At 37.1% G+C, this 26,743-nt stretch overlaps 1 protein-coding gene across 1 annotated transcript in view; it reads right to left on the bottom strand.

The window, feature by feature from the left end:
* Positions 1 to 16,686, bottom strand: part of otogl (otogelin-like) — a 42,890-nt gene extending 26,204 nt beyond the window's left edge. The window contains 23 exon segments of the mRNA XM_063005067.1: positions 2,272 to 2,410; positions 2,490 to 2,597; positions 2,717 to 2,891; positions 3,505 to 3,539; positions 3,831 to 3,996; positions 4,989 to 5,198; positions 5,637 to 5,761; positions 5,861 to 6,038; positions 6,615 to 6,727; positions 7,779 to 7,944; positions 8,054 to 8,100; positions 8,566 to 8,674; positions 9,790 to 9,915; positions 10,042 to 10,148; positions 10,398 to 10,504; positions 10,859 to 10,983; positions 11,282 to 11,487; positions 12,269 to 12,390; positions 12,715 to 12,869; positions 15,060 to 15,152; positions 15,253 to 15,322; positions 16,352 to 16,397; positions 16,673 to 16,686. Of these exon segments, the coding sequence (XP_062861137.1) occupies positions 2,272 to 2,410; positions 2,490 to 2,597; positions 2,717 to 2,891; positions 3,505 to 3,539; positions 3,831 to 3,996; positions 4,989 to 5,198; positions 5,637 to 5,761; positions 5,861 to 6,038; positions 6,615 to 6,727; positions 7,779 to 7,944; positions 8,054 to 8,100; positions 8,566 to 8,674; positions 9,790 to 9,915; positions 10,042 to 10,148; positions 10,398 to 10,504; positions 10,859 to 10,983; positions 11,282 to 11,487; positions 12,269 to 12,390; positions 12,715 to 12,869; positions 15,060 to 15,152; positions 15,253 to 15,322; positions 16,352 to 16,397; positions 16,673 to 16,686 (2,742 nt within the window).
* Between the last annotated feature and the right edge of the window lie 10,057 nt (positions 16,687 to 26,743).

Here is a 26,743-nt window from a genome sequence, read left to right as displayed (position 1 = left end):
ACTAACAGAAAAAACAATAATCAAAAGTTTTCTAGTATTTATTGGATTTTATTAGATTTTCACTATTTATTCAATTTAAAGCTGATGACAATAACACCTTTGTGAAATGCGACCAGGTGATATGTATTCATTTAGATATTCTTAGGCCAGTTAGTTAGAGACAGTTAGTGACGGTTAGTAAAGAATGCATCAGTATTTCTTAAACAGTCTCAAAGGCTGAGTGTGTTAATGTGTATGTATGTGTGTGTGTGTGTGTGTGTGTGTAGTCCTTTTGTAATGGTTTGAGGGTTCTGTCCCTCGAGTAGATCAATCGGCTCCTCAGAGACTTACTGCCCTTTAACAGACTCCAAATTCTATTCACCAACTCTCCTTCAAAACCAACCAACACACACACACACACACACACACTCTCTCTCTCTCCCTCTCTCTCTCTCACACACACACACACACACACACACACAAACCCAAGGCAGGAGCAGGTTGTAGTGTGTAGGTTGATTAGGAACAGATTGCTCTTTGTTAGCAGCAGGGCTTTTCTAAGTTTGTGTGCTGTGTTACTGTGGCTTTGACATTCACCGCGGCTCTGTTACAGCGTCCTGATCTATTTAAAAATTGACTTTGATTTTCCCAAGATCAGCAGCAGTGAGAGCCAGCCCGTTCCTGCTACTTTATCCATGCCGACCGCGAGTCACCCAGCCAACGCACTCAGTCACACACCTTCTTAAAGTCTTTGTTGGTTTCGAAAACGTTTTGGCAGGTTCTAAGGTGTATCATTGCTGATGTGATAAAGCATTCCACTTGTGGAAGCTGGTAAGCTCCTTTCTACTAAATTAATCTCATTTACTTACTGGACAACAATGAGTGACAATGGGTCACTGACAGTTCTTCTTGAACTCTTAAACTCTCTCACTAGCTGATACACATGGAGACGAAAGAACTGGGGCAATATGGCACAGTGTGATCAGTAAAAATTTTGCTGTGAGACAAAAGCATTTCTGAAGAAGTCATTTTAAATCATTAAAATAAAACATACATTGGTTTATTATCTTCAACAACTGCTTCATTCTGAAATGGGTTGAGGTGGGTCTGGTGTCACCCAAAGTCAAGAATACATATTCGACAGTGTGTCAAATAAAATAATATTATAATAATATTATAACAAAATATATTCTTTTTATGTTATAATATTATTATATTATTTATTTATTTTCGAGCACTGCTTCATTTCGGTCAGCGTTGTACCACCCAGAAAAATTGGACACAAGACAGAAAAACACTCTGGATAAAGTGCCAGACCATAGCAGGGCAGCACACTCTCACTTATCACCTTGTTCACACTAAAAGGGCAATGTAGAGCAGCGATTCTACCTCCTGGATGTTTTTGGGAGGCGTGGTAAAATAAAGAACCTGAAACAGACCCACACCGACACTAAAAGCCTATATTGACTGATATATTTAAATATGAGAAACTTGGCAGACTTTTTTTATAGAGCAATTTAACAGAAGTGACTGATTACACCAGCACAATGATTTTGTTGTTAGTATGTGATTTGAAAATTAGCATTTTGTTACTGTACTGCATGTCTTTTAAAAAGAAGTATAAATAAGACAAACATGTACAGTACAACATTTTTTTTCCTCATATCCCAACTTGTTTGGAGGCTGGCGTCAGAGTGCAGAGTCAGTCATTGTACAACGCCCTCTGGGGACGAGAGGGTTACAGGTCTTGCTCAAAGGCCCACCGGTGGTGGCTGCACGGCAGAGCTGGGATTCAAACCCAAAATACAATACTGTGGCTAAAAAGCCACAAACAAAAAAGGGTAAACAGAAAATAAAAGTGGAATAACAGAAACAAAGTAACAAACAAAAGACACAAAAAAGTCTGAGCCTTCTGGTGGATCATCTGTATATAACCCAATCACAATACTCTCCCCTGTTACCAATTCACATGCTTACTGAGGGATATTTCAAAGTGGTTTTACTTGAATATTCTATAAACCTTTCCTTGTTATTTTGCCAAGTCCCAACTTTTTTTGGTGTGTTGCAAACATTCAATTAAAATATGTTTATATTTACTGAATAAAAGCTTGTTGGTCAGCCAAAACATTGGAAATCTTTGTTTGTATTTTTGTCAGTTAAATAAAGATTCAAGAGAATTAACAAATAAGATTCTTGTTTTTACAAAATGCCCCAACTTTTTTAGAACTAGGGTTTGTATATAATATCACCTTACCATAAATGTCATATACATGCAACCATATTTAGCAATACCTTTATAAGGTAAACTTGACAGTCGCTAACATAATCATACTCCAGGCCATCAAAGGTATGGTAATGACGGTCGCTGTAGATGGTGCAGACAGCTGGACAGGGAAAGTATGTGCAGTTGAAGAACCCACGATGACACACACTAAAGATAAAGATTTGTGAATAATGTAAAATAATTCAACTCAATAAAAATAAGGATAAGTCTATATAAACACACTGACCAGCGATAGCATGGAGTATCCACTGTTTCTCCAGGAAGATACTCTAAGCCTAGCCAGGCACATGGACAGTTTTCTGGAAAATAGCATTCTCCATGATGGCTAACTAACCTGTATTTTGAAACAAACAAACAAACAAACAAACACACACACACACACACACACACACACACATGTTAAAAACACTAATCTTTTTCTGCTGTGCAACTAAATTGTGTAACAACTCTCACCCTACAGGGCATCCACAACCAGGCACGCAGGGAGTCATGGGAGGACAGGTAAGGTTCAGCATCAGGTTTCTACAGGTCAGCTCACAGGCCACACCAACTCCTAATGGCCCTGCCCCTTGAGGATCTCTGCAGTTATAGTAGACTTTCCCATTTGGACAGTCATTTCTTTCAGGCTCTTAAAAAATAAATTAATAAAAATTAAAGACAGGACAATTGCAATGGTTTTAATAACAAAACACCATATTATCATATGTGTAGTGAAAAAAGTTGACTTTTAAAAAAAGGTATTTCCATCTACCTATAGTACCGGGTACTAGATTAGCCTGCATGCAGTCCTGACCTGTCCCCAATAGAGAATGTGTGGAGAATTTTGAAATGAAAAATGTGACAATGGCAACCCTGTACTGTTGCACATCTTAAGATGTGTTTGCAGGAAGAACGGGACAAAATAAAACCTGAAACACTAAATCGCTTGGTATCCTCGGTGCCAAAATGTCTTAATGTCTCAAAATGTTTTAAGTGTGGTGAAATGGCAACAATAAAAAGTGGTAAATGCTTTACTGTGCAAACTTTTTTGGAATGTGTTCCAGGCCTAAAATGCAGGAATGCATGTTTATTAATAAATGAATTATTAATAGAATTATTTTCCATGCTGTCCCAACTTTTCTGATTTGGGGTTGTATATTTTTCATTTTTCATACTGTCCCAACATTTTCTGATATGGGCTTGCAGAATTTCTTCTAAGGTAGAGAATGATCAAAGGAAATACCTTTAATAATTAAATTTACCTCTTTCTTCAGGCACACACTCCATGTGAGCATTTCTACAGAGACTGAAAACAAATATCATGTGACATTTTGCTATACACTTTGCACTGACTGTGTTACTATATACAGTACATTTAAAGTTAGCACTATGGCATTAGAATAATAGGGTTACCTGGCATGAAAATACACTTACCACGGTCCTGAAGAGCTAAAAGAGACTTCTCCAGGCTGAAACACTGAGCCCATGAAGTAGCAGTGACACTGAGAACTAGGTAAACACAATTCTATTTTACTTTCCAGCACTGAAAAGTAAATTAATCAAGATAGAAATATGTTCTTAGGCTTACAGTGGCACACAGCGCTGGCGTGCATGATCGTAAAACATTCCTTCTATGCAGCCGCATCCTTCAGCACAGTCTCCATCACACACCTCACCACTACTCAATGAATGGCATGTTCTTCCACATGTTGTTGTGCAAGAGTGGTACATCATGCCCCCCAAACACACCATGCCTACACATACAAATGAAAAACAAATCTTTCAGGGGTCACTGAATATTTCCCATACAACTAAATCTCTAAGTTTACTACTTTATTGGTGAAGTGGATAAATATGGATAAATATTTAGCTTGTATGCCCAAAATAAACCCTAACATTTCATTCATACTTGTCCAGTGGGCAATTAATGTTGCTGATGACTAGAATTCCTGCTAGTGTCATTAAAAAAATACTGCACCCTACTGGCTATTTTGGCTTTTAATTTCTCCACGTATTCCACGTATAAGACTGAAAATATGTAAGCACCTGACTATAAGCTTGTCAGACATCCCATTTCAAAAGTATGGGCAGGAATCCATAATTGTGAACCCCCTTGTGGCTATAACAGCCTCCACTCTTCAGGGAAGTTTTGTGCTCTTGGAAAGCATGCTATCTTTTTATTTTTTTTTTTATTTTTTTTTTTTTACATTTTTCTAATCTTAATCCTAATATGGAACGTGCCATTGATTTTGGTTGGTGCTATTTTGGACATAATATTTATCCCAAATATCCCAAAAGAAATAAAACATGACCTGTTGGCTAGTCAATGAATTTGTGATTTGTCTACCTCTAAAGAAGAGAAAATCTGCACTGACATGTGTGAATCATCTCTCAGACAACAACTAATTGTAAAAATCCAGTGATTATCATTAATTTTTTTTTTTATCAACCACTTTATTCTGGTCAGTGTCGCAACAGGCATGGTTCCACCAGTAATCACTGCACTCAAGTGGCAGGAATACCAATCCATCTGGCACCAATCCATCACAAGACTTCAGCCATCCCACCCAGACATAGATAATCATTTTACTTTATTTGCTTAAGATCAACTTGATGTAAGGTCACCTACAAAAACATGAAACAGCAGAGCAGTGCACCATGCACATAATTACTGACACAAACAAAACATTAGAGATAACAGCACTATTATTGTTGAATGGACAAACAGGTAAAGTTCTTAACAAACCACATTCGGAGACATGTGCTCTAAAGTTGATGGTGACATGATGTTTGTAGCAGATGTAGGCGTAATGAGCGAGTGCAGAGCACAAGCAGCCATTGCCGCAACGGCAGGCTTGATAGCGACACTGCTGGTAGTACATGCTGGGACTCACGTACGCATGGCAAGCAGCAAAAACTTCTCCAGTCAGAATATCACACACTGATGCATAGAATACTGCAATAGAACACAAGACAATCCAAATGTATTACAGCCTATTAATCTTTTAATCAAATAAATTTACAATACAGGAAGAAAAGTTATCCCTGTACATAAATCAAATTTATACTTATATATATCACATGTGTTCAGTCATGGGCTGTATCTTTTTACCAGACACCAGTGGATTCTCACAGAGAGCCATACTACATATGGAGAGTACCACATTATACACAATGTAATACACTACTTGCTCCAGAGGAAATGTAAAATAAAAAAAAAGAGGAAGAATTGTGTTCCATCCTTTCAGTTAAAGAGAAGGGTAGAATCTCAGACAAGGTTCAGGTTATGGCAGTTTATTGTGACTCAACACGTTACTGAGACATTTCTTTTTTCTTTTCATTTGTCACTTATCTGTATGTGCAATATATGTGATTTTACTATGACTGTGCTTACTGTTTTGTTGGTTCATCTCACAAGGGTCAATGATGGGTATGTTAACAGGGCTAATGCATGCTGAAGACACTTTCCATGCATTGACATGCAGTTGAGGTGTCCCTTCAATCATACCAGCTGGGGAGCTAATCAGAAAACAAAAGGACATTACATTCTTTCACAAACAGTTTACACTTTTGCATAACAGTAACTGGAAAGTAGTAATTAATAAAGAATAAACAAACAGGAAGTCATCTCGCAGATTGCCATTGAGCGTTCCACAAAGACCAAGGGTGGAGCCTGTCCAGGTGGTGTCTAGCTGCAGGTAGATCCGTGCTCCTCGCCAGTCATAATGTAGCTTTAGCCCGAAGGAAGCATGCAGGCTTAAAAACAAAGACGTCAGCCTGCGTACCACCACCACATCTAGCAAAAACAAAACACATGTACCAATAAATCTGATCTACGGCATCTATAGTACCTTAAATTCCATTGCATATTTTGCTAATTTATCCAAATGTGTTTGAATTATTTTACATTTTTGTCGTAATTCTTTCCTAATCTTTTCTAATTGCCAATTCTTCTTCTGATGAAGTTTTAACATACTATGCAGTCTATCTGCAGTGGATTCAAAAAGTATTTAGACACCTTGACTTGACTTGAAATAAAAAACTGACTATTTTATTCACAAAAGTATTAAGACCCTTCAATCAGCACTAAGTAGAAGCCCAATTGCCAGCAATTACAGCTGCAAATCTTTTTAAATATGTCTCTACAAGCTTTGAACATCTGGATTAAAGTAGTTTGTCCCATTCATCATGGCAGGTTTTCTGAAGCTCTGTGACAAAACAAACTAAGCAATAACTAGGAACAGTGTAGAAAAAAACAATACTTCACCAAACTTTGAACAAAAAAATACCTAACAGTTTGTAGGTGTCCTTACAGTAAAAAAATTGTTTTCCCTCATATTCAAGAGTTCCACCATATACATCTTAATCTTACCATCTACATATGGCAGGTTGACAGCCATGCTGGCCCCAATGATGACCTCTCCGTCTCTGGTAAGGGTGACTTGCCTGCTGACATCCTCATCCACCACTAGAGTCACTGAGTGACTACAGGAGTGTTCCTGAGACTGACACAATGAAATGAATAGATTATGATATACACAAAAACATACACATTCACTTAGTGTTGTCAGTGTTCATATGCAGATACTGCATATCACTGCGATACTGGCCTTGTAAAGGCAGTATGGTGGGAATGTCTGGTCAAGTGAGTGCACAGCAAAATTGGTCCTGGGTTTTGGGTTTGATCATCACCTCAAGTCACTGTTTGTGAGGACAATTGCATGTTCTCTTTATTTTGCACAAAGCCAGTATTGAATTCTAGACATTATACTACAGACTTACAAGGCAAGCTTATGCTGGTTATTTAATGCATGGTTTTTCAACTGAAGGCCCACTGCCCTGTATAGTTTTAGACTTTTCCTGCTCATGACATGGCCTAATTTTCAAACCCTCCATGACAGGGATTCTTAAATTAGACATGGGCAAATTTTAAAAACCTTCATGACCTGTTGGTCACATAGATTCAACGCCCACCTGTTATTGCTACCCTAACCCCTACCCCCAAAGCAATAATATCTGTGTGTAGTTTCCTGACCAGGAGATAGCACTGCTGGGGATTTGAACCCTGGATCCAAGCAGCAGTGGGCTTGTGCAATTAATCACTGTGCCACCAGATCACCTACTACCACATTGTCATATCACATTGTTAACATGTGTCGTTAATGTTTGGCATGGTTGAAGCAGAGGGATAGGTTTTTGTGTTCCTAGTGTTATATGCATATTAATATGTTTGGTAAATACTTAGGGAAGAATGGGTGGTGAATTATTATTTTTTATTTATGTTGTATAAATATTTTACATGTACATGTTATGTTGGGGTGGTGCAAAGGTCTCTCCCAGTGGAACCATGCCTGCTTCAACCCTGACCAGGATAAAGAGGATGATAAGTGCAGTGAGCAGTGGTGGGCTAGTGTACTAGACCACTGTACCACCCAAGTAACTCCAAGTAAACTTATTAAGCAATTTTATTTACAAGCTAAATTATTTGTATTAGTGCAGGTAAAACGCAAAGATGCAAATTTTAAAACACATAAACACACACACAATTAGCCTTACCTCTCCACAGGCTGTGTATTGTAGTGTGACCGTAAATTTTGTGTTCCTACGGCTCTTCACAAGAACATACTGACACGTGCCTGTGTGCAGGTAGATGCGTCCATCAAATGTGGTCACATGTGTGTCACCCATTACCGTGCACTCTGCTAAAAGTAAAACACACACACATTTAGGTAAACAAGGCATAAACAAAAGCATGTACTCTACATTATTAAAATAATCAAAAATTAAAATCCTGGGGAACAAATATCCTACCAGTACAATTATTTTCAGTGCAGTTCCAGACTCCTCCCATGCACACACTGAAAAAAATGATTTACAAAGATTGTGTCAAAAAGCTGCTGTTTGCAGCTACAGCTAAAAGACATCCATTAAAATTAGCTTTTTGTAGCAGTAAGGTTTAGTTTTGGCCAATTTCATTTAGCAAACCACCCACAATTTTTTTAATACAACAAGGATCCCTTCAATGGCCCTTATAAAAGTTACTCAGGTATTTATGTTGATCAGATCTGCTGCATTCAACGTGTCTACTATGAGTAATTACCATAAACCCAACATTTAATATACCACAACTGTGACATGCACAATTGTTTGTTTTTGAGGGGTGGTCCATTTGTGTATATGCATTTTCTATACACTTTTTCTTGTTAACTTTTAACTTTAACATATATATTTTGTATTTATGAAGTGTTCCATTTTAATTTGCTACAGAGACTAAAAGCACATAGAATACTTGTTATCAGCAGTGTCTAAAATAGTTTTATTACCAGACAGTGCATCCTTGCTCCAGAACATGGCCCAAAGGATAGGCTGTGCCGTGATATACACATGGACACTGAGACACTGGTATACAGGTGCCATTTTGTAGAATCAGCCCTACAGAAAAAAAACAAAGAGGGATGAAACTTAAAACTTTGCAAAAAATATTAATAGCCTAATAACAAAAATCTGATGGGAGTAGAACCTGTAATTGATCAGCTGCATTGCTAAGTACTAAAGGCCAGTGTTCAAGATGCTAATTAGTCAAACATTGATACTGCTATTTGGTTTAACACTAGTATTAAAGGAATAGTTCAGCAAACGTAAAACTGAGTGAAATTTTTCTTTACCTCAAGTGTAGCCCATCAGCCTAGATTTATTTATTTAGTTTTGCTTTAATCAAATAAAACTAACAAGTAATGACAGTTGCTCTATATTTAGCACTATACTTGCAGCACAGTATAATATATACAATCAGCTCCAAAATCTTCAGCTCTTAGTACAATAGACGAGGAATTATGAAGATTTGTCTTTGAGGTAAATATGCTCAATATCACAACAATAATATAAATCAGCCTTTATTTTATTTCATTTTCATCAACTGCTTTATCCTGGTCAGGGTGCTAATCCATCACAGGGCTTTAGCCATTTTCCTTCCTAAGACATAGCCAAATTTGTCTGTGAAACATGCTTTAGTTACATGTTTTTCATAAAGCATCTAGGAACTCAAAAACTGTGGTGCCCGTGCTTTTGTTGAAATTTTTTTTTTATTACTAATTTTAATTAATTCTGTGCGCTCAGGTAGTGCAGTGCGCTAACTGCGCTAGCCCAATAATGCTGGGATCCATGGTTCAAATCCCTGGAGATGTGTTTACATACAGATATGATTGGCTATGTCTGAGGGAAGGGGTGGCTGTGGTCCCCTGATGGATTGGCATCCTGCATTGCATCCAGATTCCAGGTAAACTAGACCCACCACAACCCTGACCAGGATAATGCAGTGGTTAAACATAAAAAATGGATAAAAAAAGTATTATTATTCTTTTGTTTATTTTTCAATAAATAAACATTAAATAAAATATTTATTTTTGTCATATTTCCCTTTTCATTAACCACAAAGGACATTTTTGTTTATCTTTTCCCCTATTTTTACCAAGAGTGCCAATAGTTCTAAAGTTGGTTGTATGATTGCAAAGCTCTTATAAAGTGCAGTGCAAAACAATAGCACTTACCATCAGGGCAGTAGCAGCCATCTAGGCAGTGCAAGTTAGTACCAAGACACTCTTTTTCAAAAGTACAGGTTGGCGGACAGCAGCTGATACAGTCTCTATGAACAAAGCTGTCCTCACATCCATCTGCTACAACAAGCAACATACCAATATTTAACACAAAGCAACACATACCTGTTATAAAACTTTACATGAAAAGCTTAGAAAAAATATTTTAAATCCACTTAAATATTTTTTTAGTTCAGCATGATTTACCACAGGTAGGGAAGCTGTCTCTCCATTCTCTAACAGGGTAGCCAACATGTGAGCATGCTCTGGTGTATTCGACCAGTGTCCGGCAAAACGTCTCTTCATCATGGGAGCTGTAAAATGATCATTTAAGTTGTCTTAAAAGTTTTTCTTTTCACAAATAATATTTTATAGTCAGATACAGCTGAAAACTAAAGGGTTAGGACAAATGTGCTTTAAAGTATAGTTTTATTTTCAGTAAATCCACAAAGGTATGTATGTATGTGTGTGTGTGTGTGTGTGTGTGTGTGTGTGTGTGTGTGTAGATGAAATTAAACATTTGTACATACATATATGCACACACACTTATTATTCTTACTTACATGCATAGGTCTGAGACACAACTGGCAACAAAAGGATTGGGATCAATGTTCTCATGGCAAGAGATGAAAGGAAAGAAGAGCAATGCGCTACACTTCTCAATAGCATCCTGTTTAGGTAAAACAAAACATTAGTAAAAATACAAACATAAATAAAAATGAATAAAGTTGGGGAAAACTGAGTAAAAAAATACATACAGAGACTTGACCCAAGTAGCTTTGGCAGAAGCTACAAACTAACTTTGAGAAATACTAACTTTGAGAAATACAAACTAAATACAAGCAGCTGTTCATGAATTGGGGAAGGACAAAAAACAACTGTAGAATGCGTGACAAAATGTCAATTTCCTATTAGTTTAATTCAATAAAATCTACTTTTGCAATCAAGTCCTACACCAGACTTCTCATTATGCTGTTATTATCTGCCGCATCTGTATACCATCTCACCACTATCATAGACATACATCCATTTCGGACTCAGATGAACATGGTCCAGGAAAGTCCTCATCCACAGCAGGGCAGGGTGGCTCATGAGGAAGGTCCACAATCCAGCTGTTTCCAAATTCAACAATGTCTTCTGAGTTTATACCTACAAGAATAACACATGGCACAGCAATAGACAAACCAAGTAAATACAGAGATATTTATTAGTTAATAACCAACAAGTAAATATAAATGTCTCCACAGATATTCCTATACAAATAAATAATACTTAATACAGAATATGCATTTTATCAGATTCCACATTCTAAAACATAATAAAACAGACAATGCACCCATTATAATGGTTAAATAAGTTGCAAGCAGATCTACAGGAACAATTTAACTCAGCCATAGTAATAACTGATAAAACTGTTCTGATTCAATTACTGGCCTGTTTGTCTTACCATGACTGTTGCTAAGATCATCTGATCCATCATCATTAAAGTTTCCGCACATGCCACAAGGCCGGTCTTTGTGCTCCTCAGTCATTTTGAGGTAGACCCCAGAGCTTCCATCCCAGGCCAGAGAGAAGCCAAACGTGCTCTTTACCAGGATGTAGTCAGCTAGCCGCTCAATAAATACATTATGCACTGTCTGGGGTAAAGTCAGTCTGCAGGAACAGAACAAAAACCACATAAACAGAAAATGACATGAAAACAAACAAGCTATAAATACCACTCTTGAACATGCATGACTTTCGAGCCTGATCTGTCTCTTATTGAAAATGTGTGGCATATCATGAAGAAGAGAATCAGACAGTGGTGACCACAGACTGTTGAGCAGCTGAAGTCAGCAAAAGTGGGCAAAATTTCCACTTGCAACAATATAACAATCAGTATCCTCAGTTCCCAATTAATTAAAAATTGTAATCATAGGAAAGGTGATGTAACACTGCTAAACATGCCTCTGTCTCAACGCCCGACCAAAGTTTTAAAACATAACAATTTTTTCTTGCACATAAAACAGAAAAGGCTGGTTTACCTCTTATTCAGTTAGCTTTACATCAACCAATCAGCAACCTAGAAACTATGTTTTTCTGGCCAATTGAGTTTTGTTGTTAGGAAAAATAGACATCTTGGTGTAAAACGGCTGGGCAAAACAAGTTGTCAATTATTATTTTAGATACAGAATAACAGATTTGGCAGGATTTTAGTTAGACAATGTGTCTTGGAGAGAAGATGCATTTAGATATACAAAGAGCCGATTTATCTGATTTAAAATGTTCTGCACTTATACACAGAATTTTATGTGCAAAATCACTATCCTCATACAATCCCAATCCTCATAAAACAACCTGAGTGAATGTGGTTTGCTTTTGAGTAAAGAGAATATCTGATGCAAAAACCGTTAGCTTAAACATAAACTAAACTCTACTTATGAAATAGGTTTACCTCTGTTCTCCTTTCAGCACCTGATAACCACTGATATGGATTTCTTCCTCGTTAGGAAAGTAAAGACTGAGAGAACGAGGACATGAGTACACTGAGCCATCACATGAACGGCTGTTGTGAACCTGAATTACGGAAAGAGAAAGAACTTCACTAAGAGGTATGAAAAAAATGTTATACAAAGATATTTAAGATTTTTAACACATGTATGGAATTTGTTACGAACCCTCTGACATTTCTTTTTAAACTGTCTAGAATAGCTGTTTTTAAATTGAATTAAAGTGCCAAAAAAGCTTTACTTCTGTGGTAATGGAAAACATAATACTTTTAATGAAGGTAAAGTGTCAGTCTAAGTAAAAAAAGAGATTGTATGGGTCAGTGCTCTGCATCTCGGTGCACTTTAAGTCAGCTTTATGTAAAGTGGTGTTGTAAAAGCATCTGTAACTCACCCACACAGTATACTGAGGCACTGCTGAATGGCAGTCTTTGGCCAAGATATATGAGCATGTTCCGGGGAAGTAGTAGTACATTCCATCAAATGTCTCAAAATGGTGCTGACCCCATGAGCGACAAATCCCATCCCTGTCCTGTCCCAGGTTATGAACTAAAACCAACAAACACACAGCTCACAAATGTTTATTTGATATTAGTAAAATATGTAAATCTCCCAAAAATTGAATTTTAAAAACTGTTTAAGGTCTTCCACTTGGCAAAAAAGATGCCAAGATCTTTCATCCAATTAAGGCAGAATATTTTACCAAGTGTAATACCTAAATAAAATGTTTTTGGGAAATGTATTAAAAAGCCAAAAGCTAGTATTTAGACCTTTTCTACAATACTTTGTAGAAGCATATTTGGATGAGTCTCAACAAGGTCTTGCACTTGGATTTGGGCAGATTATCCTATTCTTCATGGCAGATCCTTTCAAGTTCAATCAGATTGGATGGCAATGGAGCTGCCATCCTCAGATCATGCTTCTCTAAAATCCCAATATACGCCTCTGCACCAAAGGGACCTTCATATATACGGTTGCAAACAATAACATAATAAAATCTAACAAAACCCTGCACGCCTTAACAGGTATTATGTTGATGTGTATAAATTATGTTGAAGTAAATAAAAATGAACAAGAAGTCTCATTAAACAAAACAGAATAATATTTGATACATATAAGCAATTTTGAAAACATAAGTTGACATGATTTTGAGTTCAAATGGAAAACATCTAGTTTTCTTGACAAATGTCCATATGTCCACAATTATTCAATTCCCAGCCTTAGTACTTGGTGGAACATCATTTTACACTGACAAACTCTAGCAAGCAATTTTGTTACATGCTAACAAGCTTCTAAAACCTCTTGTGTGGAACACTGTTCCATAACTCTGCAGACCAATCCAAATTCCTTCTAGTGTATCCAAGTTGGCCCTGAGAATATGAAGGCTTATAGACAAAATTCCCACATCGGCAGCACTCATAGCAGACTTTAGAGGTCTGTCATTGAGAACTTGAATGATAAAATATGCTTAAGCACAATCACATTAACCTTTTACTTGTAGACACGTCAACTGACCTCAGTGGCATACAACCTATGGCTGAATTCAGAACTGATGAATGAAACAGCGTTCTTCTTTTTCTTGTCTATGAACCGCTTGGTTAAAAAATCTTCCAAGAAACACACTTACTGTTGGTCAAATTCTCACGGCCTTTACTATGACCTGCTATTGACCAGGGCACAGCTGGCTGCCTTATAGAAGGTCTATTTCTGGTTAATTAAACATATGTACAGAGGCTCTTTGTCTCTAAGCACATTAGTAATCCAATGCCAGCAAATTCACTAAACACATTAAGTATACTTGCTGGGCAAAAAATTAGACTACCATGTATTATATTATTATTGTCCAAATTACTTAATGGGCCTCTGATCTGGTGCCAAACATAATACACATAATAGCCAAATATTTTAGTGCCCACAATTTACTGTATGTAGCATAGAGATCCCTATAGATTTTGGTAAGCTGTGTATGGTTTGGAGAAATTGGGAAGCAGGTAAATGAGGTCAGGGGATGAACTTCTAATAAACTCACATGTTTTGAGCATGGGAACAAACATAGATTATATTAAATTATAACATTAAACAAACATAACAAACAAGAACAAATCAATTATAAGAGTTTAAATTTGCATTATTTTAGTCTTCGTAATTTGTAGCTATACATTTAAAAATATTAGACCTTTAAAAGCATATTAAATACCACCATAATGTAAACTTACTGGCTATTTTTTAAGGTACAAGCTATTTAAGTGCTTTAAGTGCTTTGTAGGTGTACTACCACAGAATTTTGCCCATCTGTTATGCACAATTTGTCAAAACCATCAACATTGCTATCAACAAAATGGGATCACAAAAAGAACATTAACTGACCAGATTTTATGAATTAATTCATATATTCACTAGGGTGCCCAATGATAATTTTTTTTGTTTGTTTTTTCTTTTTGAATCTGGTTTCTCGCTACAATATTTAGAGTTTTTTCCCTGAAACTGTTGCCTTTGGCTTTTTCTTAGTGAGTTGGATTGTTGTAAAGCTGCTTTAAGACAATGTTGATTGTAAAAAGCACTATACAATCTAGGTAGAGTATGTACTGCATAATTAGTTCGACAATATCACAGTGGCAGTTTTCCTAATGGCCCCTCAAATATCAGATGTTGCACTTATGGCCTTTTTATTTTTAGAACTGCTTTATTGCAGAAATGTCATTATGTGCCCATTTGTTAATAATCATGTTTGTTACTCACTGATCTGGCAACGGTCTCCCATTGCTTGGAACTGAGCACAGTCACAGTGGCCACCATCCTGACACCAGCCACCATTAAGACACCCACAATACTCTACAAATAACCAATCACAAATACCTATGTATGAGGAACCTTAAACGTTACACAAATGAAGTAGCAAGAGTGGATAGGTGTGTATTTTTCTATGTGTTACCTGTAGAGGCATCCCGTGCTGTAAAATTACGCAGAACACTTCGAGGGAGAACTGAATCAGAAAGCAGGCTCTAAAAAAAAAAAACTAAACTCAAATTTGGAAACATACAGACGAATAGATGTTTTCTATTTGTTTTTTTTGTTTTGTTTTTCTTTTACCAAAACAATTGTATGTCAAGCTGTCTAACTACATTCTACATTCTAAATAAAACTACAACTCAAATGGGGCATGGGTACAAACTGGGAAATTTCAATAGTAAACTATAATTTGCTTCAGTATTTTCTTAGTAATTAATTAATTGTCTATTTCACAACCATAAATTTGTGTGACCAATCGGATGTGATTCATTTATTATTAAGTCACTTATTTGTTGACATTGCTCTGGAGATGACATGTCTAACCCCATTTGTAATTTTAATGGAAGTGTTTGGTATATTCATCTTTACTAAATAGTTCCTTTTATTTGGTGGGCAATCCATCACAGAGCATCTTCCACTCACCTGCTAACTCAGACTAATTTACTGCAGCCAGTCCCCCTTTGGCAGGTTGTTGGGGGTAGAAGGAAAACAAAGTACCTTAAGTAAATCCATGTGGACAAAAGAAACAGGCCAACCCCATCACAGAGGCATGGTTTGTACCCAGGTCCCCAGGACACTATCTGCTGTGCCATAGTGTGACTCAGATCCTGTACTCTGTATACACCTGTTTTGAATTGTAAAACTGTACCTCTTCCCTGTAATGACTAATTTAAGCGTAACTATTCTAAAAAACATTTTTTCATTAGTTTCGGAAACCTTTCAGATGAATGGGTATTACAGAGACATGTCTGACCTCTAAAGTGTTTATTCAGATTAGTAAGACTGAGTCAGTGTTTCCTTAAGATGGCATGACGACTACAGACGGTTGGGAGTTTGGATCTTAGTACTATTGCATTTTGTGCTACCTGTACAAAGACAGCTTTGTTAACATGCAGAATAGCGTTGGTCCTTTGTGCTTCTTGTGTGTGTGAGGATGTGTTTGTGTGTGTGTGTGTGTGTGTGTGTGTGTGTGTGTGTTTGTGTGTGTGTCTCCCCAGACATTTTCTTTTAGTTGTACTCACCTCCTCACGGAAGAGATCCCGTTTCTGGCGCAGTGCATTAACCCTCCTTTTAAAAACAGCACAAAGAGAGTAGTATTAAAAGCACAGTGATGGTAGGAGTGCACCATTAGAGCTAGTTAAGATGCTGCATAATCACTTTAATGAAGGTGCATGGCGATGCTAAAAAAGATGATCATTTCCATTTTAGAGGGGCACACTATTAATATTCTGACTGCTATCACAATTTATCATCAAGCTTTAAAATAACTAATTTAACTGTATCTTTTTAATAGAAGCTAATTTACCTGACTATACAAAAAACTCAGTCTTTCTTACACTTACCTCCTCCCATGCATCACTAGGGACCCATAAATAGTAACATATTTACATTTTTTTTTATATTTTATGTGCTTAGAATTTTTTCTAGTACTTTCTAGTACAAGTGATCTTGGTAAGTGATCAAATAGGTGATCACTTACCAAGAGTGAGTGTGAGTGAGTAAATAAGCATGTAAATTAAACCTTCTTCTCAGTTTAAAAGACACTGATACAATTTAGATAGACACAAGTTTGTTGAAAGCTCTCTTTCTTATTCAATCTTTACTTACAGTTTAAATAATTGTACAAACACTAGTAAGGGACATGTATGTCATGGCAATATTTATTTTTGCAACCATGCTTTTTATTAGACTATTTTATGTAACATACTTTTTATTTCCAAAAACCTTTTACCAATTTAAGCATTTTTCATTAGTTTATTGTGAGTTTTCTGAAAGTATGACAAATTTGCTGGGATAAAAAGCAACATACAGCACAACTTTTACCTTAATCGGCTGCTTCTGATCACCTGTCATCAAGCTACTTTTTAAAGGTGCAGTCAAAATATTCTCAACAGGGTAGGAACATATTCTCAACATAATTTTGGAAAAGCCATTGCAAATATTTACTTTTAGCCTGATTTAGCCATTTAAAAAAAAGTTTTATTTGTCCTGCTCAAACACCCAATTCTTCCAAACATTTAAAACAATTCAGGTTATATTCTTACTTTCTGAAATGAGCTGAGCAGCAAAACAGTCCCAAGGCATAATGTCAGACAGCATCATTGGATTTAAATGCTTTACTTTATATATACGTCTAGTCACTGTGGCCAAAAAATGCAATATTAGTTTTACTGACAAAAGTTTTCTTTGTCCATGTGTTCAGAAACAGCTTCAGAGATTTAAAGTGTCAAAGTCTCTTTCATTTTTGCAGCAGCATTTAAGCCCATATAAAGCTTATATTAAGCTGACTGATGACAGTGACACCTGTGATCTAGCAGATCTGATCTAGTCCACTGTTGCAGTCAGTTATAGTCACCAATGAAAAATTAGGCCATGCCACAGTTAAATTGCATTAGTTAACTTTTTACACCAACAAATGTATAATCTAAACTGCTGTATGTTCCCACAATAATCATCCCACAATGATCAAAGAAAAACCCCAATTATTAGGGTTTTACCCACAATTAGGTAGGAACTTTGATTTTGAACAGACATATGTGTTTCATTCATGCAGTCACAGGACATAACTGCTTACAAATGTAGATACAAGTTTGATTTAATCTGTAAAGTTTAACAAAAATGTACAAATCTTCATACCTGTGCTTGTAATTTTCTGGTTTAGACAGCTGGCAAACAAATCCTATCAAACAGAAAAGTGTTATCATGAATGAACTCAAAATGAACTTCTAAGTGATGGTAAGTGCAGTGCATTACAGTTTTTAGAAAACCTGACAAACTACCTAAAATCCTTAACCACATGTTTTTTTTCCATTACAATTTCAGATTACAAACAATTTACATGAACCTCAGAATTTCTTACTATCTTGTATAGCCATATTTAGAAAAGATTAACAATGACTGCCAATGTATTACCTTAAATGAGATTCTACTGAGTGGATTAAATTCACTTGCTCAAAGTCACCTGAGCATGTGCTTCAATGAAAAGAATAAGACTCCAGAAAATCTGACCCTTTGTACAAAGCAACTGGCATGGTCAATTTAACAAATCTGCTTACCTGCTTTTTAATAGTGCCAAATAAAAAGAAAATCTTAAAATCATGTATGATTTTAAAACATTCAACTTTTCACCTACTTTGTTATTTTTGTTATTTTGTTATTTTAAACATGTACTAAATTTAAAATAATGCAAATTAGAGGCATTTTACTTGTAAAGAAACTGTCTTTTCCTTTCTGGAGAACAATGACTGGAATATAAAATAAGCATATGGGGTCATAGTGTTACATGAGGCTGAAGTTAACAGTACAGTTGTATTTATTATGTTTTCACTACAGCCAATAAAACAAATTTTACTAATTATAAAATTAAGTTGAATTACTTTAAAACTAGATAATTATATACTTTATTGAACAATGTGGCCTGTCGACTGCTGTTTGTCAGTTTCATGTTCAAATACAGAGTTGGCCAAGATGAGCACATTAATGGCAATGAAAACTATGTTATATACTTTATGTTTTACGTATGTTACATATAACTAGTTTAACCGACATTATAAAATTATTTCTCTGAAACCTAAAGCTAAACCAGTAAATTAAGCCTCAGCTGGTCTATGCTGGTTTGAAATGGTTGAGATAGAGCATCACGTACCTTCTATTAAAAGCAGTTTGAGGATGAAAAGCTTCCAGAGAGAAAACACCTTCACTTCCTGCTGTTTTTTCATCTCAGTCCTTATAGAAACCGTTTAAAATTCTGAAACATTTTTCTCAGGAGAAACTGTCCTCAGTTGTGAGGGAACAAGTTTATAGTACCGCGGCGCTGCAGTAAACGCTCAGACTGAGTGATGAGTTTCATTCCTGAGCGGCTTAATGCCAACCAACTCCCATCTTCACCTGAGAGGAACCACCGAGCGGCTCCACCTGCGCGCGCGCATTTGATACCACGCTCACGCGCTCGTGAGGAGTACCATAACAAACCAAAATGTCTAGTTTTTTATTTGTTTGATTTATATATTGATTTAGTGCCAAATGAAACAAAACCTTAAATGTGCTTTACCACAGGTGTCTAATAAACATATTTTTAATATAATGCCCTCTAAAACTCCCCCACGTTTATGAGAAGCAAGTACCAGATCATAAAAAACGATATATATATACAGTATATAATAGAAGACATGTTTCAATAGAAGACAGATCTGGACTTCAGGCAGGCCAGTCAAGCACACACACTAGGAAAAGGCGTCACCCTGATAGCAGCATGTCTCTCTAAACACATCACATCAAGAGTATACTTCACACATATGCATTTGCATTTCTTGATGCAGTGGTGGACTGTGCTAAGTAACAACAGTTTTCTGAAGTACCACCAAGCCCATGTGGCTCAGTAGTTAACATTATTGATCAGTAACTTTATGGTTTCTCACACAATGTCATTTTGGCTTTTAGGTCACACACATTCAGTAATAATTTCTGTTCTTGGCCTACATTGACTGAGATTTCTCCAGATTTCCTAAATCTTTTTACAGTATTATGTAAAGTAGATGGTAAAAGATGTAAATTACTAAATGTTTTTTTTTTTTTTACTGAATGATAATTATCTCATGAGGTAGTGGTGAGCCACAACATGCATTAACATTAAAATGCTTTAGCAATTAAATTAGAACATTGGAGATAACATTTAAGATTTTATGATTTGTCTTGTAATTGGTGGAGGTTCCTTTAAGCTTTCCGTTAAGACAGCAATATTCAGCTTTTTACACCTTAAGAGGAGCAATCCTAATCTTTTTGTATCATTTACCAACAACTTGTAATGTAAAACATTCCTGAAAGGTAGCTAATAAGTATTTAGCTGAACCTTCATGGATAGGCTTTGAGTGGTAGGTACATTTCCATGGTTACAACTCTGATTGGTTTGAATTACTAAGAGGGACAGGCTTTGACTGTTCCGTGGTTACATCTTTGATTGATTCAGTTTACTTAAGCTGCCAGGCTGTGACTGTTTGCTACAAATCCATGGTTACATCTTTAACTGGTTGGATTTACTTGACTTTGGCCTTTACACTAAGCAAAGATAGGCAGCTATCCAAAATGTTGTGGCTACCAGGGGTGTGTATATGAGTGGCCTGGGATGGGTGGCCTATCCAGACTTAAACATTGCCCACAAACAAACAAAAAAAACCCAGAATCTTATTTAACTCTTCTAATGTTGAAATGTGCATTGGCCCACAGTATCTGTAGTGCATAGTCATTAGCCAGTCACGGAAATGTTGCCTTCCCCAAGACAAACCATAACCATAGCAACCGGAAAGATAAAAAAAAAGATTAGTTTGGTAACGAGGACAAAATGAGCAGAGCATTTGCTTTATTAGCTAGCTTGTTCTCACTGTCTGTGTGAGTTTACTCTGGGTGCTCCAGTTTCCTCCCACAGTCCAAAAACATGCAAGTGAGGTAAATTGGAGATATTAAAATTGTCCATGACTGTGTTCGATATAACCTTGTGTGAACTGATAAACCTTGTGTAATGAGGAACTACCATTCCTGTCATGAATGTAACCAAAGTTTGTAAAACATGACATTAAAATCTTAATAAACAAACAAACAAACATTAGCTAGCTTGCTAAGTTAGCCAGTTTGTTTAGTCTGCTGTTTGGGCAGAGACTGATGTATAGCATGCTTCGAGAAATTGATCTTTTGGATGCTAAAATGTCTGATCTTATTGTATTTTTAAATGTGTACACAAAGTAAATACATGCAAGTTTCTCTGTTACTGATAATGGTGTTTTTGTGATGGTATAACTCATTTTGGGCCCCTGACATATTTTAGTCTTGTAGTTAAAAGGTTTGTATAAAGTTAATGTATATGGATCTCCCTTTTAATTCCCATTAACTACAAAACTTAAATCTGACCTTTACTTCTGCAGAATGGGTCTTCACTGCTGAAGTGTCAAACTAAGGAAAGAAAGAGCAGTTGAGCACAGTCTGACCATGAGTAAAGACATATGGCTTGAGCTTCCCAGCAGCCTGCACACTTGAAGGAAAATATATACACCAGGTTAGTAATGACCTTTAACTTCACAGCAGCTAATTGCCCTTTGTGATAAGTGTATGGAAGCTCAGGAACACACTCCGGGAGGCCATATGTACAGGAATGACTTCTGTACATAGGGCACGAGTCCTTAATTACTATCCAGCAAACACAACTGTGTGGTCACCACAATGTTACAACCACTATTTTTTGCAGCTTAATAACACTGAGCTCTAAATTTTACAATTATCTGATAGTCTGTAAACTTCCATATTTAGGTCTCCCCACAGAAGTTTGAGCGCTGTTTTAGCTGCATGGTACGCTGTGAGTTACCCTATCCAACATGTGTCACTGAAGTGAAGAAGAGGGGAAAAAAGAAATTAATGTAATTTATCTCATCATCTATTGTTCTATGTCTGGTCTTAAAACATTTTAGTACATCATATTTAGTACATCATAATATTGTAATATTTTCCAGCGTTATTGTTTAATAGTTTCTAAACAACAGTTTATTATTTATAGAATTGAAATGTTTAGTCTGACATTGAATCCGATCTAAAGCTGGCAGAAGATATGAAATATAGGTAAGAAAAGATGCTGGCACTTGCCTTTATTTGCTGCATGTTCTTCAAGAGACTTGTGTGATGTTACTACGTATGATTATATTAGCGGCGAAATTTAGAATTTGCACTTTTTATTTATTTGATATTTAATGAAAATGTAATGATGGTCACTGAGGTTGTCTACTACTCAGACAACATATTTTGTGAGGATGAAAAAAAAAACTTTATTTTGCTTTACATTATAATGCAAAGACACCTAGTTCTATTAAATGATGACTGTCCTACAATTGAAAAATCTTTAAGGTAAGTTTGAGGACGTAAATGGAAAGTGCAAGATGTACAATATCTACGATATACATTATTTACAGAATACGGCAGTGGTATGAACAAGATATACAGGTAAATATATAATAAACATGATATACAGATGGGTGTGCTTTAGACATAATATACATATTAAGGTGCTATGAACATAATAGACGGATGTATACAGTATAGGTGGAAATAGGGTTGCCAACTTTCAGAACTGGAAATAAGGAACATCCTGGGTTGGCGGAAGGCATAGGGTGGGGGGTGGGATGCCAGGTGTTTACCTCAGCGGGAGTGGGCGGGGGGGGGGGTTGCACCTGTAAACAATATAACGGGTCTTACACCATCATAGGAACATTATCAAAATGTTTAATTTAAGCTGTTTAACATATATTATTTTCATTCTTTATAATAATAAATCAGAACCATATTTTAGGTAAAACAACATGCATAAACAACATCATGTAAAATTTGTTCTCAATTGTGAAAACAAAATTTTTACATAATCCATCTTCACACTGCAGCCCTGGTTCTGGACTGCGTTGCTTAGGGGGCAGTAAGAAAATTAGGGAAGGAGTGGGGCAATGCCCACCCCAGCGCCGGCCCTACTTGTGTTACTTTAGTTTCGCCCTTAGCCGGATTCGAACCTAGGGCAGAAGAACGTGCGCGATGCGCGCTGCCCACAGCACTACTCAAACAGCGGAGTGTTTATAGTGGTGGTAAATTCGGTTCATTTTATGGACTCGGGTTAATCTGAGTCACTCAGTAATGTGATCCGGTTCACTTGGGTCACTTGAGTCAGTTGAGTCACTTGTACTGACGTTCTGATTGCCACTGATTTATTGCATTAAAATGCATCCAAATATCACATGTCTTCCATGCACTCATCTTCTGTAAATACATTTTTCTCCCTTAATTCTCTTGGCACCTCACACTTCTCTTGTGAGTGACAAGTTGACACTTTTTTTAAGAGGGGGGTGGACTCACCTACCACTCAGATATTGGTCAAGGGTTTAAAATTACCATGGGGGCTATCACAGTCCTTAAGCGGTACAGTACTAAAGTAGCCTGTCAGCATTTGCATTTTAATAATAATATAACTATATTTTGTTCTTTTGCTTACAAGAAAATATGCTGCATTACTAATCTATACCACTACTACTGATAATAATAATAATAATAAATATTATAGCATGCATGTGCATAAAATCAGCCACATAACAAACACCAGTGTGTTTAATCGCTGTTTATTGGAATATTAACGTATTACTTAGATTCATAGACTGGAGTGAAGTCGGTTCAGCCGAATCATCAGAGTCAGAGGTGTTTCCAGTGAGTCGGCTCACTCGCCTTGTATACTTAGCAGCAGCCAGTCAAGAGGACTCGTAGGATCCGGGTTAATTGAGTTTTCGGACTCGTGATTCCTGATTCAGTACAAAGATTCGAATCATTAACCCGGATGATTCAGGAACCGCCCAGCTCTAGTATTGAACAGCATTTCTCTCCCATTGATAAATATACGGAACAAAGCGCGTCCCGTATCAGTTCAATACGAAACACCACGGTTAGTTTCCAAATACGGAACGATTCCGTATTTTACGGGACGGTTGGCAACCCTAGGTGGAAATTATGTACAAATGAGATATTATGCTATGCAGAAAAAGGATTGTAGTGCAACCTTTAACCAGGAGGAGAGATGTGGGGGTTTAACGGGGGACAGAGTTCAGTAAGGAGACTGTTCTGGGGAAAAAGCTGTTTCTCAATCTGCTGGTCTTGTATAAAATACTGTTATACGTTACGCTGTTTTTAATCAATGAAGCATGCTTAACTTGTTGATATGAATGTCTGTGATGTGTTTAATCTGTGTAAACTCTATTCTATCATGGACAATGTCAGTCACCCACTGTATACAGTGATTATTAAACAGAGGAGCATGTTTAGTGACAGGCTGCTGTCTCAGAGCTGCTCCACGGACAGGCTTAGAAAGTCATTCGTACCCAGAGCCATTAGGCTCTACAACTCCACCAGGTAGGGACGGCTGACTGTAGCTAAAGACTGAGGGTTTCTAGTGTAGCCATGTGTGTACGTACTCGTATGCACTTGTATGCACTTGTGTGCATGTGCAGGTGTATATATATATATGTATGTATATATGTGTGTAGGTATTTGCATATGTGTACATGAGTATATACAGTGTATCACAAAAGTGAGTACACCCCTCACATTTCTGCAGATATTTAAGTATATCTTTTCATGGGACAACACTGACAAAATGACACTTTGACACAATGAAAAGTAGTCTGTGTGCAGCTTATATAACAGTGTAAATTTATTCTTCCCTCAAAATAACTCAATATACAGCCATTAATGTCTAAACCACCGGCAACAAAAGTGAGTACACCCCTTAGAGACTACACCCCTAAATGTCCAAATTGAGCACTGCTTGTCATTTTCCCTCCAAAATGTCATGTGACTCGTTAGTGTTACTAGGTCTCAGGTGTGCATAGGGAGCAGGTGTGTTCAATTTAGTAGTACAGCTCTCACACTCTCTCATACTGGTCACTGAAAGTTCCAACATGGCACCTCATGGCAAAGAACTCTCTGAGGATCTTAAAAGACGAATTGTTCCGCTACATGAAGATGGCCAAGGCTACAAGAAGATTGCCAACACCCTGAAACTGAGCTGCAGCACAGTGGCCAAGATCATCCAGCGTTTTAAAAGAGCAGGGTCCACTCAGAACAGACCTCGCGTTGGTCGTCCAAAGAAGCTGAGTGCACGTGCTCAGCGTCACATCCAACTGCTGTCTTTGAAAGATAGGCGCAGGAGTGCTGTCAGCATTGCTGCAGAGATTGAAAAGGTGGGGGGTCAGCCTGTCAGTGCTCAGACCATACGCCGCACACTACATCAAATTGGTCTGCATGGCTGTCACCCCAGAAGGAAGCCTCTTCTGAAGTCTCTTCACAAGAAAGCCCGCAAACAGTTTGCTGAAGACATGTCAACAAAGGACATGGATTACTGGAACCATGTCCTATGGTCTGATGAGACCAAGATTAATTTGTTTGGTTCAGATGGTCTCAAGCATGTGTGGCGGCAATCAGGTGAGGAGTACAAAGATAAGTGTGTCATGCCTACAGTCAAGCATGGTGGTGGGAATGCCATGGTCTGGGGCTGCATGAGTGCAGCAGGTGTTGGGGAGTTACATTTCATTGAGGGACACATGAACTCCAATATGTACTGTGAAATACTGAAGCAGAGCATGATCCCCTCCCTCCGGAAACTGGGTCGCAGGGCAGTGTTCCAGCATGATAATGACCCCAAACACACCGCTAAGATGACCACTGCTTTATTGAAGAGGCTGAGGGTAAAGGTGATGGACTGGCCAAGCATGTCTTCAGACCTAAACCCAATAGATCATCTTTGGGGCATCCTCAAGCGGAAGGTGGAGGAGCGCAAAGTCTCGAATATCCGCCAGCTCCGGGATGTCGTCATGGAGGAGTGGAAAAGCATTCCAGTGGCAACCTGTGAAGCTCTGGTAAACTCCATGCCCAGGAGAGTTAAGGCAGTTCTGGGAAATAATGGTGGCCACACAAAATATTGACACTTCAGGAACTTTCACTTAGGGGTGTACTCACTTTTGTTGCCAGTGGTTTAGACATTAATGGCTGTATATTTAGTTATTTTGAGGGAAGAATAAATTTACACTGTTATATAAGCTGCACACAGACTACTTTTCATTGTGTCAAAGTGTCATTTTGTCAGTGTTGTCCCATGAAAAGATATACTTAAATATCTGCAGAAATGTGAGGGGTGTACTCACTTTTGTGATACACTGTATGTGTATGTATTTGCATGTGTGAATATGTATGTATATGGGTGTATATGTGTATGTATATATTTGGCTATATTGGCCTCATTGTGCAATATTGTCACATGTCACTTTACTATTTAATAATTTAATAATTTAATTACTATTCAATTTTTACACTAGCAATATACCTCATGCATCATTACAGTTACCAGTTATTCATTTTATGTTAATCACAAGAAAGACTCTGTTCTATTTTTACTTTTCTGTTTGCTTTTGTTTTGTTTTGTACTGTTAATTATTTGTTGTATTATGCTACTGGGGCTTTAATTTCCTTCGGGATCAATAAAGTATCTATCTATCTATCTATCTATCTATCTATCTATCTATCTATCTATCTATCTATCTATCTATCTATCTATCTAATATTTTGATGGGACACCATAATCTTGTCGGTTATTGGTTGATTATTGATGGCCAGTTATGAGTAAAAAAAAACTGGCAAAGTTTGCATTCAGAGTTTTACCCAGCAATTCTACTGTATTGATTGAGTAGTGGGTTGTAGACCAGGTAAACAGAGTATGAAGTTGTTATGAAGATGAATAAATGAATGGGTGAATGATTACTCGTGCAGACCTCAATGACCGCAGCTTCCAGTACAGCATATCGGTGACGTAAACAAGGCGCGTCTCCAGCAGTCCACTATTTCGACGTCAT

The sequence above is a fragment of the Trichomycterus rosablanca genome, chromosome 11 (assembly GCF_030014385.1).
Source record: "Trichomycterus rosablanca isolate fTriRos1 chromosome 11, fTriRos1.hap1, whole genome shotgun sequence".
In the NCBI taxonomy this organism is placed as follows: domain Eukaryota; kingdom Metazoa; phylum Chordata; class Actinopteri; order Siluriformes; family Trichomycteridae; genus Trichomycterus; species Trichomycterus rosablanca.
This window is presented reverse-complemented; position numbering and strand designations above follow the sequence as displayed.